Here is a 21,631-nt window from a genome sequence, read left to right as displayed (position 1 = left end):
TCTTAAGGAATTTGTCCATTTCATCTGTTATAATCATTCATGCTATAGTGGTTTTTTTTTTTTTAATTTTTGTAAGGTTGCTCTTTATGCCATTACTTCATTCTTAATTTTAGCTAATTGAAGCCTCTTTCTTTTGTCTTGGTCAGTGAAACTAAAAGTTTCTCTATTTTGGTGATCTCTTAAAAAAACAGATTTTGCTTTCACTGATTTTCTCCACTTTTCTATTCTCTTTCTTAACCTGTTTCTTTCCTATTTTTTCCATCATTTAGTGCTTTATACTTAATATATATATCAGATAACATTATTAAAGTTAATCATGAACTTTAATCATGAAATACTCATATAGGTCTCATATATAATTATATATAGTGTAATTATAATAATAATATATAATTGGGCTGCCTGTTTTAAAAATTGCTTTTCCTTCATAGAAGTTTTCACTGTTGGCCAATATTTTTTTACTGCAGTGTACTTTCTTCTGGAGGACCCATACAAGGAATTTAACCTTCATCTCTGAATGAAGAGCCACTAGGCTTCTTCTGAGAACTAACTTATTTAACTTTGTGGTCACTATGAATCTTTCAATCATTTTGGATGCTTATATCCAAAGCATTATAACATGCAGTTTTTTAGATACTAACATTTTTCCTGTTTTTTAAAAATTATCATTTTTATGTTTTGTTTTCAAAATTTCAGAGAAAAAATATATATTCAAAAGTCAAATATGCTTCTTTTTAAGAAATCCCATTTTATAATAATAAAAAATGAATATCCATTGGCTTCTTTCTATCTCTACCTCTGTAGAGATAACCATTGTGAAGTTTTTATTTGCTCTCTGCCTTCAATCCTTTCTCCTCCCACCTCACCACATAGATATAAGGATTTTTGTTTTACCTAATTGAAGTCTTATGAATTGTTTTAGAAGTATAAATAAACAATTACTATTGATTATTATTACCATTTATTATTATTGGAATAGGCAATAGATTCATGTGGTTCAAGATTCAAGAGAAATAAAAATTAAACAGTGAAGTTTCTCTCATTCCTATCCTCCAGACACATACTTTTTCCCTCCAGAAGCAACTAATAAAAGTTTCTAGTTTTTGCATTATTCTCTACTTTGCTTTTCTCATGTAGCAATGTATCTTGAACATCACCTCACCCTCTGTGTTTAGCTTGATATTTTTAGTGGGTGTATTTTCCATTGTATGGACATATAATTTACTTATGTACTCCCCTGATAATAAAGATTTAGTTTGTTTTTGAATATTTGATACTGCAAACAACTGCAGTGAATATCCTTATATCCACATTTAATGCACAAGTAAGAAGACTTCTGTAGTGTAGATTTCTAGAAGTGGAACCTCTGGGTCAAAATTTAATAGATTGTGTCTTTGTTCATAAAATAAAAGTCTGCTCAAATCTCACTCTGCCAATGAGATCTACCACCCTGTTTAATACTGTTAATCTGCCCTCACTTCTCCCTCAAATTCTCTATCCACTTTACTCTGTTATTTTTGTAACAGCATATAGTTTACTTATTTATACTGATTTTTGCTTATTGTCTTTCTCTTCCCCCTAAGGTGTCAGCTTCAGGAAACAGGAATGCTTATTTTGTTTACTAATGTATTACTAGCAGTTAAAATGTGCTTGTTACTGTAGGCATTTAATAAATATTTATTGATAATTAAATGAATAAGAGAGGGGTGCCTGGGTGGCTCAGTGGGTTAAGCCTCTGCCTTCAGCTCAGGTCATGATCTCAGGGTCCTGGAATCGAGCCCCACATTGGACTCTCTGCTTAGCAGGGAGACTGTTTCCCCATCTCTCTGCCTGACTCTCTGCCTACTTGCAATCTCTGTCTGTCAAATAAAAAAAAAAATTAATAAGAGAATTATGCTTCACAGAATGCCCAAGTTCTTTATCTTATATTTTATATTTTTTCTTTAATTTTATTACATATAGTTTAGTTAAGATTTTTTAAAAAATCCTTTCTAGTATATTTTGGGATATGAATTATTGAAAATCAGCCATAATGAATTTCTTTTTAAAAAATTACCTTTGCCCCACAGGGTGCCTGAGTGGTGCAGTCAATTAAGCCGTTAGCTCTTATTTTTGGCTGTGGTCGTGATCTCAGGGTTGTGAGATCGAGCCCACACAGGGTTTTGCACTCAGCTCAGAGTCTGCTTCAGATTCTCTCCCTCTGCCCCTCCCACTTGTGCTCTTTCTCTCTCAAATGAATAAATAAATCTTTAAAAAAATTACCCTCCCCCCCAATTCCCCACATAGAGCCAGATCTGAATTTTGTCCCACCTAATTAGGAATAGATACCAGAAGGATACATCAAATACTCTTCCATAGGATTAATAGGATTAAAATGACCATTGAGATTATTATGGGCTTCCAAGTGTGCTAGGTTGTCAACAGGAGTTGCTTTGAAATAAATGGTTAAATAATCTGTCAACAAATTAATATTTTTCCTTATTTATACTCATTGTAATTTTAAAGATGTGGTATTCACAATTATTGATGTTCAGATTGGTAGTTATTTCTCTCTTTCATATTCAGCTATAAACAGATAATCAAGTTTATATGAGACTTAGGTATTTAGGAGAGTTTTGAAGTGAATTATTTTATCAAACATTCTTTATCCTAGTCCTGTTTTAATTTATCTCTTTTATATGTGCTTTGATTTTCTCATCATACAAACTATTTTTTTTAAGGTAAGTTGAATCAGAATCATATTGTACTCAAAACTACCAAACGTTCATTATTAGCTTCCCCCACCTTGGCTCCGTTTCAGAAAGTCTACCAAACTTTTAAAAATTAAGTTTGTTTATTTTTCCTAATTTTATTCAGACATAAAAGCGGACAGCCAATGCTTTTTATCAACATAAAGGTAAATTATGTTACTGTGCTGCATTGAATTCTAACAAAAGTGACAAATACCCATTCTAACAAGTGTCTTCCTCACAAGGGCATTGTGTAACTGGATGGCTATTTTATTAACTGAGGCTTTATTGAAAGTAGATATATGGGTTTTCTTAAGTTTTTTTAAATATTGAAAAATTTGCCAGATTATCATTTTATGACTTGGAGCCCTAGAAACTCCCAGACACAGGACTTTGATGATCAGTGATCTCTTTTGGTTCCCTTCCAATTTGGGATTCTTTTATTCTAATGCCAACTCATTTATTGATTTGATGTTTTCCTTTTTTCAAGTAGAATATGCAGTATTGGAAGAAGGAGTTGGTGTGCAAACTTTGGAAGAATCCTTTTATCCATAAAATTCAATCCGAGTTGTCAGAATGATCTCTCTCCTCAGTGTATTTTTTTTTTTAAAGATTTTTTTTTATTTATTTGTCAGAGAGAGAGGGAGAGAGAGCGAGCACAGGCGGACAGAATGGCAGGCAGAGGCAGAGGGAGAAGCAGGCTCCCCGCCAAGCAAGGAGCCCGATGTGGGACCCGATCCCAGGACGCTGGGATCATGACCTGAGCCGAAGGCAGCTGCTTAACCAACTGAGCCACCCAGGCGTCCCTCTCCTCAGTGTATTTTAACCTTGTTCCTAAGAGTGGTAGATACCAGTTTCATAGATCTTTTACAGAAAAGCCAATTAATTAGTAGCTGTTTGCATTTGGTGGCAGTTTTCTCTCCTATGTTATATCTTCCTGGGATCACCTTTGGGGCTTTGACTTAATAAACTAAGCAGACAGCTTGACCAGAAACCAAGTTCCAGGTCAGTTATCTATCACCTGTTTAGAAAATGAGTTCTGTAGTATCATTTCTTTGTGTGAGTTACTCTTGCTTGTACTCATTAGTTGTTACCAATGTATGAATGAGAGTTGAAGAAACTATAGTAGAACTAGTTGTCTTACCTTATACCTCGTATTGGTGATTGAATTGATGCTTGTTTTTCTGAGCATACTAAAGGGAAAAAAAGCTATTCCATTCTATATTGGGGTATAGCTATTAGTACTGCTTTTTAAAAAAAATACATACGTAATGCGAAGTTAGTGCTGGATACTTCACTAAGCTCTTGGGGTTATAGCAATGAATTAGGTAGAACTGTTTTACCTTCCAGATGTATATAGACTGGTTGAGATATGGACAAATAAATAAGTAAATCACAGTTCAGTTGAATGTTGAGATACTCCTATCCACTGAGTTCTCTAGAAATTCTTAAGGGAGGGAGCCCCATCTCTTGGGCAGTGGGTCAGGTAAATCTGAACTTGTTAGGTACTTACTTTTCTGTTAGTGGAGTCAACTCTCTCCTCACAAGGGCATTGTGTAACTCCATGGCTGATTCACCTGTTGTTTACTCCTGTGTGTTGTATCACAAATGTGATTGAGTACAAGTAAGATTAGCTTTTGCATTCCTTTTCTTGGCTAAGCCACTCTTGACTTTTACTTCTGAGCACATCAAAGAATGTATTTAACACTAACTGCTGTCAGCCATTATTACACAAGTGAGAGAGGTGGGATTTTCTGACATATTGGTCTGTTATCCCTTTGGTTCCTACATATAACCTTGGTGAGGAGGAAATCCAAGAGTAGAAGATAAAGACAGCTCTTATTGCCTACAGTCCTCTATTATATTATTATATTCCTGTAATATATTTAATTTGTAACCTTATTGTTAATCACTGGTTACAATCCTGTGAGTCAAGAGTAAGGATGTGTCCTACTGACCGTGAGTTAGAAAGTATATTTCTTTTTTAAAAAGTATTTTATTTCTTTATTTGAGAGCAAGAGAAAGAGAGGGCATGAGCACACACAAGCAGGGGGATGGGCAGAAGAAGAGGGAGAAGTAGACTCCCTGCTGAGTGTAAAGCCTGAACACACTCCCCCCCCCCCCCATCTCAGGACCCCGAGATCATGACCTGAGCTGAAGTTAGATGCTTAATTGACTGATCACCCAGGTGCCCAAAAGCAAATTTCTTATGGCTTATTTTCATCTTGCCCATGGCTAGTATTTTTAACTTTCAAAATTCAGTTTAAATTCATGTTAAGTTACGATAGGTAAGATAATTTTCTGATGCCTCCAAGATGATTTGTGTTACCACATGGTGGAGCTCTTTTGTAAGTTAGTGCATTTTAAAGCAGCAAGTACATGTCATCATCAACTGGGGGTTATCATTAGGGTGGTTCAAGTGCACTAAACTAAATGCTACCTTAACAGGTAGCCTCTTCAAATGTCGATTGTAGATTTTTTTTTTTTAAAGATTTTATTTATTTATTTGACAGAGAGAGATCACAAGTAGACGGAGAGGAAGGCAGAGAGAGAGAGAGAGGGAAGCAGGCTTCTTGCCGAGCAGAGAGCCCGATGTGGGACTCGATCCCAGGACCCCGAGATCATGACCTGAGCCGAAGGCAGCGGCTTAACCCACTGAGCCACCCAGGCGCCCCCGATTGTAGATTTTGATTTAAACTATAAGATAGGTAATTAATGTTTTAATATCTTTAAGATTTTTCTTTTTTAGTATTCCTACTTTTTCTGTTTATTGCTTTGTATAAATTTAGCACTTATTTATTCGTTTTTATTTAATTTATTTATTTTTAAGGTTTTATTTATTTATTTGATAGAGCGCAGGTGTGAGCACACAAGCAGGGGGAGCAGCAGGCAGAGGGAGAGGGAGAAGAAAGCCTCTGCTGAGCAGGGAGCCGGTTGCAGGGCTGACTCAATCCTAACACCTTGAGATCATGACCTGAGCCAAAGGCAGAGGCTTAACTGACTGACCCACCCAGGTGCCCCTAGCACTTTTTAATTTTAGTGACTTTCCTACTATAATTGTAGTAATTTAGAAAATGTATCTAGGAATAATGAATAAAATGAAAATCATTTGTAATCCTACCATGTAGAGATAATAATTAACATTTTGATATATTTTTGCTTTCCCTTTTTAAAAATTTTCACAAAATTGTAATCAAAATATACTCAGAATTTTGAATTTTGGTGGGGTTTTTTTTCCCTCTTAACATATCTTTGATATTTTCCTGTTTCCTTATAATCTTTGAAATATTTTAAGGGTTTTATATCATTGTGTGATAGAGCTCCATCACAATTTATTTAAATATTCTATTTTAAGATATTTAGGTTTTCCCACTATTTTTGCTCTTTTTTTTTTTAATGATTTTATTTATTTATTTGAGAGAGAGAGAGAGAGCAAGCATGAGAGGAGAGAGGTCAGCGGGAGAAGCAGACTCTGGGATCATTAGTCCTTGGGAAAATGTACCACTACACACATATTAGGATGGCTAGAAAACAAGCAACAAACATTGGAAAAACAGTTTGTTGGTTTTTTATAAACTTAAACTAATTTTTAACATAGAACTTAGCTGTTCCCCAACTAGGTATTTGCTCAAGAAATGAAAACATATATCCATTTAAAGACCTATAGTTGGATATTTAGGGTTAAGGTTAGTAGCATTATTTATAACACATGTACTCAGCTGTTAGAATGGATAAACAAATTGTGGTATATTCATACAATGGAGTACATTCAGAAATTAAGTGGAATAAATACTGATAGATATAATAGTATAGATAAATCCTCAGAAGCTTGCTAAGAAGCCTGAAAGAAGCTTGAAAGAAGCCCGACAAAAAAGACTACAAACCATATGATTCCATTTGTATGACATTCTGGAAAAGGAATTAAAATCAGTTCAGTGATTGCCTGGGGCTAGGGATCAATAAAACCAATTTCCTAAACGTACACACACACACACACACACACACACACACACACACATCCATTATTCCCAAGGTTGGATATTTATGGTATAGAGAAGATCAGATAGTGAGTGGTATTGAGACCACTATGGTGTAGTGGAATGAGTGCTAGATTCACTGATAATGGTAATGCTGCTGCTGATAATTAATTCTGATTCAGTAGGTACAATGCCAGGCACCAAACTGACTGATTACTTAAGAGCATGCTCACTGCTAATTTTTGTGGTGATTCTATGACCAGACACTATTACTGTCATTACTATTTTCATAGAAATTGAGTCTTTATTGGATTTAAACAAGTTGCCCACAGTTACACAACTCAAATATGCATTCAAACTCTTGAGTGTTTTGACACCAAAATCCATGTTCTTAAATAAGAGAATGTAAGTTCCAGGAAGATACAGAATTTTTTTGTTTTGTTTTGTTTTCACCATTGTGTTCCCCAGAGTCATAACTATGGCAGTTGTATAATGAATATTTCTTAAGAAATTATTAGAGATGTCAAATTTTGGAGGATACTAAAAAAACAAAAAGGAAGGTACAAAGAAGCCTATATGAAGGTAAAGATGATTTTAGTGTAGTTTAGTGTTTAAACTGATGCTTTTCATTTAAGCATTTATCATATCAAATAACTTTGTGTTAAATTGTGGTGTCTGTGTCCTAATATAATCTGCTGTTTTAAAAAGCGAACAAAGTAATTATAGAGTAGGATTTTGTAGTCAATTCTAATCTTTCTGGCTTTGTAAATTTTTTCCATCTAGCAAATCTCGGTGGCAACTAGGTATAAAATCAGACTAAGTCAATGTTATTTGTTATAACTAAACTATAAGCCTTTCTTGTGTGTACCTGTTTGGGTGTGTGTGTGTGTGTGTGTGTGTGTGTGTGTGTGTCCAGAAAGTCTACTTCTAGGAATCTTCTAGTTGAAAACTGACCATTTCCTTTGCATAGATACACAAAAATATTTGCTTATAGATGAATAATCTAATTCATCTGTTACACGGTTATACGTTATACGGTTATACGGTTCTCTCTGACATATTTAATATTTAATGGTCTGAGGTTTAAAAGTAACATTTATTTTTCTTCCATAGATAAATGTGTATCAAGAAGAAAAAACTTTATCCAAAAAAGAGTTAATTGAAATGTAGCTAGAACAACAACAGCAACAACAGCAAGCTTTATAAATCTATCTGAAATAACGGTCATACGTTTTGCTTGTAGGAAAATTCCTTAGGTCCTTAAAAATCCGAACCTATTTATAGAACATTTCATTTAGGCATTTTATCATTTCAGTGAACGTGTGTTGAATTGTATTGGCTATGTCCTAATAAAATCTGTTGTTTTTAAAAAATGAGCAAACAATGTTCTCCTTTTAACAACTTTAGTTACTTCATTTCTCAACTTTTAAAACATTAAAAAAAAAATTACAGTTCCTGAAAGTAGACATATTGAGGGCAGTTAGGTTTAACAGGTGATAGCCTGAGAGCTAGGATGCAAGCCAAAAACATAAGAAATAAGCACAAAATATATTAATATATTTTATTATATTAATAAATATAAATAATATATTATTAATATATTAATAAATATATTAATATATTTAATATAAGCACATACACAAAAGTTGATGTTCATTTTATTAAAACGTAATATACTTATTAGTCATTATAACAGTCGAGCTATATAGACTTTGTTCATTTTCAGAAATAATAGTTATATAACATAGTTTCAAAAATCAAATTTATTGAAGCATAATTTACAGATACTAAAGTCAACCAGTTTTGAGTGAATACTTCATTAAGTTTAACAAATGCGTTCAGCCATGTAATTACCACCATAAATTAAGATATAGAAATTTTTGGTTACTCCAGAAAGTTTTCTCCTTCTCCTTTGTAGTGATTCCTCACACATCTCCATTCCTGTTCCTATGCAGCCACTGGTCTACTTTTTGCCATTAAAGATTAATTTTGCCTCTTCTAGAATTTTGTAGGAAAGGAATCCCACAGTATACAGGATGTATCCTGTTTTCTCTGGCTTCTTTTTCTCCATGTAGTAATTTTGAGATTTATCTATGTTGTGTTTATTTGTACTTTTCCTTTTTATTATTGAATAACATTCCATTATATGGATATACCACAGTTTATCTGATCACCTGTTTTTGGATATTGGGTTGTTTCTAGTTTTTTGGTTTTTATGATTGAAGCTGCTAGTAAGATTCATGTACAAATGGAAAGAATTCCACTTCTCTTGGAAGAAATCGGTCTATCTGGGAGTGGTATTGCTAAGTATTATGGAAAGTTTATACTTAATGGTATAAGAACTTGCCAAACTTGTTTTTCAGTACGGTTGTACCATTTCACATGGTCACCAGTTGTGTCTGAGTATTCCTTGCTCTACATCCTCATCAACCTTTGATATTGTCTGACTTTTTAATAATTTTAGTGGATATATAGTTATAAGTTTTAAAAGATTTGTATAGAAATGCAACCGATATCTGCATATTGTGGAATTTAAGAAACAAAACAGGCAAAGGAAAAAAAAAGACAACCAAGAAACACACCCTTAACTATAGAGAACAAATTGATGGCTACTGAGGGAAGGTAGGTGAGGGGCTGGGTGTGAAATAGGTGATGGAGATTAAGGAGTGCCCTTGTCCTGATGAGCACAGGGTGATGTGTGGAAGTGCTGAATCACTATATTGTGTACCTGAAAGTAATATAGCATTGTATGTTAGCTGTACTGGAATTAAAATAAAAACTTAATAAAAATATTTTATTTTCTAAGTAGCTAAAATTAAGGAGAAGTTTAGAGTTGGAAAATGATAAACTTTTTGTTGTCAATGAAATTTGATAATCCAGGAACGCCTTGGTGGCTTGGTTGGTTGAACATCTGCCTTTGGCTCAGGTCATGATCATGGGTCTTGGGATCCAGGCCTACACTGGGCTCCTTGTTTGGCTGGCAGCCTGTTCTCCCTCTGCCTGCTGCTCTCCCTGCTTGTCCTCACTCTCTCTCTGATAAACAACTAAAAATATTTTTAAAAATTTGATAATCCAGAATAACTTTTTAAAATATTTATTTATTTATTTATTTGAGAAAGAGAGAGAGAGAGAGAGAGACTGTGAGCTGGGGCGGGGGGCAGGGGGAGAGAGAGAGAGAGAATCCTGACCCTGATATCCTGACTTGAGCTGAAACCAAGAGTCGGCTGCTTAACTGACTTAACTGACTTAACGCCTAGGTGCCCCAGGATAATTCTTTTCTTAAAGCTTATGTATAATTGAGATTTCAAAACAATGTAAATTTGTATCACATACTTTTCGGTTCTATTATAACATCCAATTAAGAGTAAGCAAATAGTTCCAGTTTTGTAATAGAACATCAGATAATTTGGTATTTCTTTTATTTTCAATTTAATGTAATCAAATTTTATCTATAAATCTTACATATTTAGAAAGTAATACATATTTCTAGGGGAAAAGGTAATGATAGCAAAATTATAATAAAAATATTTTAAATGATAATCATAGCTACCACTCATCAAGTACTAATTATATGTCAGGCATTATGCTAAGGGCCTTATGTGTATAATTACATTTAATTCTTAAAGTGAGATATTTATTATTATTTCCACTTCACAAAGAAGGCAATAATGGCACTGAGGGATATGAGTTTCACAAGGTTAAAAAATACCTGAGTCCATAGATTGTTTAAAAAATGAATGAATCAGGGGCTCCTGGGTGGCTCAGTGAGTTAAGCGACAGACTCTTGATTTCTTCTCAGGTCATGATCTCAGGGTCCCGGTATTAAGCCCATGTTAGGCTCTGCCATCAACAGGGAGTCTGTTTGGAGATTCTTTCTCCCTCTCCTCTGTCCCTCCTGTGCTCACATATACACATGTGTGAGCTCTCTCTCTCTAAAAATAAATGTCTTTAAGGGCACCTGGGCCCCAGTAGCCTAATGGATAAAGCATTGGCCTCCTAAGGGCACCTGGGTGGCTCAGTCGTTAAGCGTCTGCCTTTGGCTCAGGTCCTGATCCCAGCCCCACATCGGGCTCCCTGCTTGGTGGGAAGCCTGCTTCTCCCTCTCCCACTCCCCCTGCTTGTGTTCCTGCTCTTGCTATGTCTCTCTCTGTCAAATAAATAAATAAAATCTTAAATAAATAAATAAATAAATAAAATAAAAATAAATGTCTTTAAAAAACAGAAGTAAATCAGAGCAAAAGGAGGATAATTAGAAAGTAGCCTTGTTTTTTAAAAAACCAATATATATAATAAAATCGAAAGTCTTTTAAGTTGGCTATGAGGACATTGGATTATTTAAAAATGAAAGTGTTGGGGTGCCTGGGTGGCTCAGTGGGTTAAGTCTCTGCCTTTGATTCAGGTCATGGTCTCAGGGTCCTGGGATCGAGCCCCACATTGGGCTCTCTGCTCAGCCTCGAGCCTGCTTCCCTTGCTCTCTGCCTGCTTCTCTGCTTACTTGTAATCTCTCTCTCTGTCAAATAAATAAATAAAATCTTTAAAAAATAAAATGAAATAAAAATGGAAGTATTTACTTCAGAGAAGACCCTAAATTTTTCACAGTAAGTTGTAATTTAACTTTTGTGATCTTTCTAGTAATTTTTTTTACTTAAATGTAAAATTTAAGTGTTGTTGATTAGTTTAGAATTAAATGCTTTAGAGTATATGCCATCATAAGGATTTAAAAACAAGTTTATATTGAATAAGAAAAAAATTATCATATAATACAATTTTAATATGGTATCCAGTGTGTGAATGATTAATGAAATTTTTGAATTTTTTTTTTTTTGTACGCAGGAAGGTTATGTTCAAAGGAAAAAGGAGCTATGGGGAATCTGTATCTTTATTGCAGCAGTTGATCTAGATGAGATGCCATTCACTTTTACTGAGCTACAGAAAAACATAGAAACCAGGTAAAATTTCTTATATCAATATAGGCCTCTGCCATCAAAGAAAAGTATTTCTGAACTTTCCTCTTAAATAGAATTTAGGGAACTAGTGAGAAATGCTAAAATTAAATAACACTTAAAGGACTTAGGTCAACCCAAGTCTCCTTCAACCTAAGGTTCATGGAGCCTTAATGAATGTGTATTTATGATATAGTTCCTCAAGAATTTTGTATCCTGGGAAATTTTTCATCATGTCTCTCACTCTCTAGAACTTTCTAATTATAGCTATTGAGGAAGTGGAAAAAAAGAGCAAGGGTTTATAAAGTAGGGTTATTAGATTAAAATTTTTATAAAAGTTGTGGGAGTCTAGAAGGAATTTAGTTAACATTTATTAATGTTTAATATTACTTAATGTAACACATGCGTAATTATATACTTTTTGAGACTGTATATCCAGTTGAGTTTCCATAATTACTCAAATAATTGTTTGTTGTTGAGCTTATAAACCTTATACTTATAAGAAGAATTTAAAATTTGTTTCCAATAACTCCTGAACTTTATCTTGAGCAGCTTTGTGCGACATCTAGTCATTCATTTGCAGCATTTTACAAAATGTAACAGTAAATAATTTTACTAGAAAGATAGTAGTATATATTTCTTCTTGGATAAAATCATCTAGAATTAAACATAATTAGTATTTTATTGAAGTGAAGTAAATTGCCGCATTTTTCAGTGACTCTTTTTCTTACTACCTCTAAATAAAATGTGGAAACAAAGAACTTGTATAGTCATATTTTAACCTACTGAATTAGAATTAGAATCTCAGAGACTTCAGTAAAATTTATACAAGTAATTATATAAGTAAATTTCTGCATTAATTTATATTATATGTTATATAATATATAAGTTAAATTATATAAGTAATTTCAGTAAATCCTTTTACTGAAAATTATATAAGTAAATTTCTGCATTAATTTATACATTCATGCAGTAGATGTTTCAGTGGCCTAGAGGATTGAAAATGATATGAATGTTTTGGTTAAGATGCAGCGGGTTTAATGGGTCTCTGTTGTTTTATAAGCTAAATGACCTAGAGCAGATGGCTTAGCTTTATTGTTTAAGTTCCTCATCTGTGAGCTGTTTTATAGAATTATGAGAATTAAATAACTTATAATGAATAGAAAAGTAAGTAGTTCATGTAGTCTGTGCTTATAACTTAACCATAGGTACTGATGAGGTCTTGATCTCTTTCCTACTGTAGACCACCTCTCCGTGCCCTTTCCCTGCAAAAAAAAAAAAGAAAGGAAAGAAAACTTAAAGAGCTGTTAGGCTCTGTGATACTGTGCTAGATTCTAATGATATAGAGGTGGGAAATAGTCTCTGACTTTAAGAAACTCATGCCAGTGGGAAGGGTAAAATTAAACAGATGTCTGTAATACAGTGTTACAAAGCTATTTCTAGATTACTAAATGAATATGACAGAAAGGCTATTACATCTTTTATCTCTAAGATGAAAGAATTTTCCTGGCAAAGTTTTTCCTGAACTTTTTCCTGAATGGAGCAACAATTATAATTGGGCATGTCATAAATAATCTCTGTACAATAAATACAATAATATATTTGTTACAACTTTTTCTTAGGTCATCTCTTTGTTCTAATAACTATCCAGGAATGGTATCTAGACCACTGCTGCTTAAATGTGCTTCAGTAAAGGATTTTTTTTCAGTATGTCATGGACTGACATTTAAAAAATAAATAATATAAATTAATTACCAGAAAAACGAAAGAAAAAAATTATACTAACTGCAGGACCAAACTTTTTACTATTATATTCAGCAGGCACGACATTAGTGTTAAATTGCCATAAAAGTTTTTAAATGCTTACTCTGAATTTCTGTACTTACTTACTTGTGGACGGATAATAAGATATCAATCCATAGAGCAGTGCTATAGAATAAGTAGTTATTTTAGATTTGCGTGTCTTAATCATGGCTTTTTATGCCTGCTTTTCCTCTCTGTAGTCTTCCCTCTTCTCTTTTTTCCTTCAGAGCGGGGCTGCAGAAGGAATAGAGACTCACTTAAGTTACCCCTAGAAAAAGGTGGCTTTGTAGTAATAATTCAGTTTACATGGTGTCCCATAGGTATTGCCATATATCTCATAAAAACCGGAACTGAGTGTGCTTCTTGAATAGATGCTTTTTTGAGGTTGTTTTATTTTTCTTTGAAGGTATCTAGCATTTACTCCATTCTCTTTTCTCTTGTGAGCAGCATCATGAACATCTACTCCATATCATTTCTACTTCTTTATTTGCTGTTCAGTGTAGCTTGTCATGGCTGCCCCAGTCCCTTCTATGTCACGAGTACTTTAACAACCGTCTCTTAGGTTCTTTGTTCACTGCTGATTAGCTGAAGCTTCTATTTTATAGTTCTTGAGATGAATGTCTGAGTGGTCCCGCCCATTTTTTAGAATGAAGCCTATAACTTGTTAGTTGCTGAGAGCATATGGGAGGGTCTGGTGACTACCCTTGAGTTCATTTAGCTGTTTTGGTATAATTCCAAATTGTGTGTGTTGCAGTTGATGATTGCTGTGTTTAGTGCCCTATTTTTTATTAGCAAGAAATGGATGTATTAATATTTCAAACAGATTAATTTTTATAGAAAACAATAAAAAATGATTTAAAGTCATTATTTAAACAACCTAAAAATTTTAATCAGTTTTTCTTTTCCCTTCCCCAATAATTCAGCCCTAAAACCATTAGTGGTTGAAGAAAGTACGTATGTGCATCTGTGGTAGGAGAGAGCATGGGGTGCAGAGAAGAATGTTAGAACCCAAGTTTGATGAGGAGGGCATTCACATGGATATGGTTGGGGATGAGGGCCCTGAAATGTGCTGTTTGGTGTACAGTGTCAGAGACCAAGCAGGGTGTGTGAGTAGCCAGACCACATGCGAAGTGAATGCAGTCTGGGCTGGGGAGTCAGAACATTACTAGGGTGAGGAAGCTGTCCATGTGGAGGGGTCGGGACAGTCTAGGATGGGGAGTCAGTCTGAGCAGATGAGAGTGCCCACGTGGGAGAGTGGGTAACTTCAGAGATGGAAGGTAGTTACATGCAGGGTGATTAAGTGAGTAAATAAAGATAAATGGATCACAGCTTTCTTACTGTCAAAGAAGAGATAAATTTGGAAAGGGAAACTTTATGTTGGAATTGGATAAATTGATGTGAACTTATGGTTTTCAAAGCATATAGGTGGGTGTAGAAATAAATATGTATGTATATGTCTATCATAACAACCTTTTTTTTTGGTACAAATAGATGTAGGCATAGGTATACACATATAGGGTTGAAGGTAGTTGACTTTTACTCTTCAAACTAGTAAAATACAAAAAATAATTCCTTCAAAAGAATATAATAGTGATTTGGTATGGAGCTAATGAACTTCTGGATTAAAATGTCTTTGCTTTGAAAATGAAATAAAATGAATTTTTTCAGTTACAGATTCACTTTTTTCTATTCCTTTCTTTGTAGTGTCTGCAGATTCTTTGATTTACTAAAAGAAATTGATACCAGTACCAAGGTTGATAATGCTATGTCGAGACTGTTGAAGAAGTATAATGTATTATGTGCGCTCTACAGCAAATTAGAAAGGTAAAGTAAAAGTTTTATTAGGATTATGCCCCAGTTTTGCATGTTACTATCAATTAGATTCCATCTGGGAAATATATTTAGTAAAGTTATTGGTTATTACCTCTTAGATTTGTTCCTTTTGCTATTAGTTTTTTATTGGTTCTTAGCTTTCTTTTTTATCCAGTCATATGCATTCTGAATGTTTCCTCCAAAATTTTTATACTGTCCTTTCGTATTTCTTATTTGTTTTAACAAACTTGAAGACTTTACTCTTCTCTACCAGAGACTTCCAGTTTTCAATGGAAGAGTGACCTAAATTTAAACTTCTTCCTAATGGTGTTACTTAGTTCAGAAAAAGGAAAACATGCTGGTAGTAGAAGGTGTACACGACCTATACTGCCAAGCTATGATTTGTATTCTCAATGGTAGTTTAGGAGACTTTTCATTACTGTTTAACTGGGAGAAAGATGAAATTCAGATAAACTTGGGTTAGGTTTTTTTTCTAAGTTTCTTTTTTTTTTTAAAGGTTTTATTTATTTATTTGACGGAGAGATCACAAGTAGGCAGAACTGCAGGCAGAGAGAGACAGGGAAGCAGGCTCCCCGCTGAGCAGAGAGCCCATTGTGGGGCTTGATCCCAGGACCCTGAGATATGACCTGAGCCGAAGGCAGAGGCTTAACCCACTGAGCCACACAGACACCCCGGGTTAAGTTTTTTTTTTTTTTTTTTTTTTTAAGATTTTATTTATTTGACAGAAATCACAAGTAGGAGAAGAGGCAGGCAGAGAGAGAGTGGAAGAAGCAGGCTCCCCCTCGAGCAGAGAGCCCAATGTGGGGCTCGATCCCAGGACCCTGGGATCATGACCTGAGCCGAAGGCAGAGGCTTTAACCCACTGAGCCACCCAGGTGCCCCAGGTTAAGTTTTTAATACACTTTTCATCCAGTTCTCCACTGCCACTGGTAAAATGCCAAGTCTGGCATGTGGCTGTTACTTTGTTTATTTTGGAGCTCATTTCACTTGGTTGAGAATATATAAGATTTAATACTTTAGCTAACCAAACAATTGTAAAGGGAGAACAGAGAAGAGGCATGTTTTTAAATATTCTGGGGAGAATGAGTATGTAGATAGAGCTGATGAGTATGTAGATAGATAGATACATACATATCCTTCTCAGAAGGATGCTTCTGTTTTCTCTTTGCTTCTTTTTGGTTGATATGCCACTAAAACTTCAGTGGTGTGATAGAGGATAAGAAAAGTGAGAGAAAAATCAAGATTGGCCTAGGGCTTTTGAGGGAATTTTTCTTGCTCCTCATTTTTAATTGTAATAAGGTCACATTGGCCATCATTATTTTCTTTTGTCTTTTCTTGAGTAAAGTCTATTTGCACAGGAAAAAAAGGATTTTTTAAATTATAATAATTAATTTGTACAAGGAATGTAGACTAATTATAAAGCACCTGGAAAATACAGAAGAGCATATACAAAATATGAATCACCCTAAGTTTTAATACTGGAGATAACTAGTTTTCATGTTTAGAATATTTCTTTCTTTTGGATATTGTTTTATGTAAATTATGTGGTATATATAATTTTTTCCTCCTTTTTTTTTTTTTTTTAAACCTAACTGGGACTTTTCTGAATGCTTCTGTCCCTTAAAGTTGTTTATGGCCTTTTAACTCATATCTTGGAACTTATCCTAAGAATGTTATCTTAAATACAAAAAAACTTTAGAGATTTTTTTTTTAAAGATTTTATTTATTTATTTGACAGAGAGAGATCACAAGTAGACGGAGAGGCAGGCAGAGAGAGAGAGAGAGGGAAGCAGGCACCCTGCTGAGCAGAGAGCCCGATGCGGGACTCGATCCCAGGACCCTGAGATCATGACCTGAGCCGAAGGCAGCGGCTTAATCCACTGAGCCACCCAGGCGCCCAGCTTTAGAGATTTTTATCATAATATTACTTAAACCAATGAAAAGCTGGAAACAACCTATTTATTCAGTAAAGAGTAAGATATAAATATAATCTAAACACTAAATATTATAAAGATAAAATTTGCTAAGGAATATTAACAATCTGCAAAAATGGTTCTAATATTAAATATAAAATTTGATGAGGACTAGAACGGTATGAGAAAAATGCTTCTAATGCTGAATAAATAAAGCAGGATATACTGTGCTTATAACTGCCGAAAGAGGTTGTATTTATTGAATAAAGTAATGTATTGACACTAATGTATTGAATGACAGTAACTGGAAAAGAAGTACCAAAATGTTAACCAGGGTTTTGTATGAGTAACTTACATTTCTAAAGAGGATATGTTACCAGTATAATATATTAAGCAAAAATGTCTCTAAGCGAATATTTTTAAAAAATCTATCTGGGGGCGCCTGGGTGGCTCAGTAGGTTAAAGCCTCTGCCTTCAGCTCAGGTCATGATCCCAGGGTTCTGGGATCGAGCCCGGCATCGGGCTCTTTGCTCAGCAGGGAGCCTGCTTCCTCCTCTCTCCTCTCTCTCTGTCTGCCTCTTTGCCTACTTGTGGTCTCTGTCTGTCAAATAAATAAAATAAAAAATCTTTTTAAAACATCTATTCTGTAAAGACTAGTACCTCAAAATCTATTATTATCAGGTTATTTCTAGATACAGAATTTTAGTGAGAATGACTTGGAGTGCAGTCCTGATTTTTTTTCCCCCTGCTATAATAATTTTAATTAGATACTTCTAGGTTTTTTGCTTCACTGAGATCAGAAATCTACTTGGATATTTATTTCTGCTTTACCTCTTTACCCTTCATACCTTCTAGTGATACATTGTATTTACAATTCTTTTGGGGGCTAAAGGAAGTTAGAAAAGAAAGAAAGTCAAATATTATATGGGTAATTCTGAAATATTTGAGTTCTTCCTACCCTCTGTGCCCTATGTTTTTTTCTTTATACCAGTGTAAAACACTGGTTATTTCAGATTAGCAAGTAAAGTTCAGAATTAGAGTTCACAAAAATTCTCTCTACAACAGTCTAGTATGATGCCCTACCAAAAAAGAGAGGCTCTAGTACAGTTTAATGTTGAAGAGAATGGAATCTTTTGAGTCCGACAGATTCGTATTCTACTCTGGGCTCCAACATGTACTGTAAGATCTTGGACAAGTGAGTTACCTAACTTTAGTTCTTAGTTTTAGTGCTTAGTTTTATTGCTTAGTTTTCTCGTGTGTAAACTGAGTTGATAATGGTGGCTACCCTGTTACGTTTTTTAATGTACTAAATGAGATAATGCAGATGGTGCTGAGTCCAGTACCTGTAATAAACAGTAAACTTTCCACTAATGTTTTCAGTTTTGTTTTTCTTAAGTATGCCCAATGTGGAGCTTGAACTCTTGACCCAGAGATCAAGAGCCACATGTTCTACCAACTGAGCTAGCCAGGTGCCCCTCCAGGAATGTTTATAAAACAAAAAAATTTCTGGCCCAGTTTAGGAAAATTTACATACTATATCCCCCTTAAAGAGTCAGACTGTACATTTGCAAACCAGGGTTCTTAAAAGTTGTGTATAATAAAATATGTTGAATCTGTTGAATTTATCATTTCCTAAATTATTAGACTACTAATATATGTTTATATGTATTTAATATCAATTAACTTCTGGAAATAGTATTTTGTAGAATATTCCTTAAGCAATTTTAGGCTAGCTATCAGCTGTTACTGCAAATAAATTAAGAAATTACAAAAAGCATTTAACTAAGTGACTCAGCTATATGTTAGTGACATAAAACATCTAGTGACACTATGATTATAGTAAATATAGCAACTAAATTATGTTTTTTAATAAAAATAATGCAGTGATGCATGTGATGCTCTATTGTAGAGGATTCTATGTGAGAAGTAGAAATTACATAGTGCGCAAAATATTGTGTGTGTTTAAGGGCAAGGAGGGTTATTGTGGGGTGCTTTTTTTTTTTTAAGATTTTATTTATCTGACAGAGAGAGAGATCACAAGTAAGCAGAGAGGCAGGCAGAGAGAGGGGGAGAAGCAGGCTCCCTGCTAAGCAGAACGCCTGATGCGGGGCTCGATCCCAGGATCCTGGGACCATGACCTCAGCTGAATGCAAAGGCTTAACCCACTGAGCCACCTAGGCATCCCTGTGGGATGCTTTTGATCAAGGAAAAACTTTAGGAGAAGGCAGCGTCTGAACAGGTTTAAGGATGAAGTCACCAAACAAAATGTGGAGGAATTGGGACTGAGCTTGCCAGGCAGAGTGATTACATGTGTCCAAAGGCAAAGCAGCAGGATGATGTACTTTGATATTGCTGATGGCTGAAAGGTAGGAAGGGATCAGACTGCTAGTGAGCTTGGACTTTGCCCTGCAGACAATAGAATCATTGCATGATTTTAAGCTGGGAATGACAGTCAGATCTGGCCTTAAAAGATCATTCAGCCCTTTGTAAAAGGGATTTAGAATTTTTATTAACTTGTTATATGAGATAATTTAGTGCTTATTGGCCTTAAAGTGAATTAGCAGAGTTTTTTTCTATCTTATTTGTACCTTTACTGAAGAACAGTTAGGAAAATTAACTGTGACATCAAAGCCTATTCATTTCAGAGCAGACTGTGTGTGTGTGTAGATATAGCAATATGCCATAGTGATTATGGTGACTTTAAAAAAACTAAACAGATCTAAGTATGAGTATTCAGTCACTTACTGACTGTGTAAGCTAGGGAAATGTTACTTAATCTCTCTAAACCTCAATTTTAATCTAAAATGTAGCCAGTAATACTCTCCTTGTAGGGTAATTGTGAGAATTAAGTAAGATGGTATTATTGGTTAGCTCACCTTTCAGCACATACTAAGTGTGTAAAAAGAGGTAGCTTTTTAAGTTTTTATTTAAATTCTAGCTAGTTAACAGGTAGTATAATACTGGTTTCAGGAGTAGAATTTAAGTGATTTGTCACTTACATGTAACACCTAGTGCTCATCACAAGTGCCCTCCTTAATGCCCATTATCCTGTCTAGCCCATCCCTCACCCCCCCCCTTCCCTCCAGCAACCCTCAGTTTGCTTTCTATCATTAACAGTCTCTTATGGTTTGCTTCCCTCTCTCTCTCTTTTTTTTTTTTATATCCCTTCCCTTATGTTCATCTGTATTGTTTCTTAAATTCCACATAGGAGTGAAATCATATGGTGTTTGTCTTTCTCTGACTGACGTATTCTGCTTAGCATAATACTCTCCAGCTCCATCCATTTCATTGCAATTGGCAAGATTTCATTCTTTTTGATGGCTGATAAATGGTAGTTTTTAAAGTTATTTTTAGGTTCATTAATGCTGTCACAGAGAAATATAATAACATAAGCCATGACTTTTAAATATTTTGGTAGCTGCATAACAAAAAGTTAAAAGAAATAAGTGAAATTTATTTTAACATTTTTTTAACCCATATATCCAAAAATATTTCAACACGTATCATTCACACAAAAATTCGAGCACTAATATTTATAACAACATTATTTATAATATCCATGCTATAACATGGATGAACCTTGAAAGCATTAAGCTAAGTGAAAGAAACCAGACACAGAAGGCCATATAGTTCATTGTATGAAATGTCCAAACGGACATATCCATAGAGACAGAATGTAAATTTTTAGTGATTGCCCGGCATGGGGAGTACTGTTGATAGGTATAGGGTTTGTTATGGGGGTGATGGAAATATCTGGAATTAGATAGTGATGGTTGCAAATCAAAGTCAATATACTAAAAATTACTGAATTTATACACTTTTACAAAAATTTATTTATTTGGCATAGAGAGAGAGAGAGATCACAAGTAGGCAGAGAGGCAGGCAGAGAGAGAGAGGGGGAAGCAGGCTCCTTGCTGAGCAGAGAGCCCAATGCAGGGCTCGATCCCAGGACCCTGAGATCATGACCTGAGCCAAAGGCAGAGGCTTTAACCCACTGAGCCATCCAGGCACCCCTGAATTTATACACTTTAAAATTTTATTTCATATGAGTTATATTTTAATAAGAACATGAAACTTATAAATGAAATATTTTACTTTTTTTCTTATACTAAGTATTTTTGAATACTTTGGTGTGTAATTTACATTTATAGCACAACTACATTTGCACTAGCCACATTTTAGGTGTTCAATAGCTGCAACTGCTTGTGGTACCATTTGAGCAGATTTATAATGAATGCAATTATCTTTTACTGTATGACGGCATTTTATTATGAGTTACATTAAGTTACAAAATAATTTAAAACTGCATCAGACATTAAACATCTTTTCTATATAAAAATTCTTTCTTGATACTACCAGCTTTTTATTATAAGATAGTAATTTTCTTCTTTTTTTTTTTTTAAAGATTTTATTTATTTATTTGAGAGACAGTG

The 21,631-nt window shown here is 34.5% G+C and overlaps 1 protein-coding gene across 1 annotated transcript in view; it reads left to right on the top strand.

Annotated features, from left to right (window-relative positions):
• Positions 1 to 21,631, top strand: part of RB1 (RB transcriptional corepressor 1) — a 154,868-nt gene that overhangs the window by 14,484 nt on the left and 118,753 nt on the right. Inside the window, exons 3-4 of the mRNA XM_047723407.1 lie at positions 11,540 to 11,655; positions 15,157 to 15,276. Coding sequence (XP_047579363.1) covers positions 11,540 to 11,655; positions 15,157 to 15,276 — 236 coding nt within the window. The remainder of the gene's footprint in view (positions 1 to 11,539; positions 11,656 to 15,156; positions 15,277 to 21,631) is intronic.

Source organism: Lutra lutra, chromosome 3 (assembly GCF_902655055.1).
Source record: "Lutra lutra chromosome 3, mLutLut1.2, whole genome shotgun sequence".
NCBI classification, from domain to species: domain Eukaryota; kingdom Metazoa; phylum Chordata; class Mammalia; order Carnivora; family Mustelidae; genus Lutra; species Lutra lutra.
Note: the sequence above shows the minus strand (reverse complement) of the source record. Positions and strands in the feature narration are given on the sequence as shown.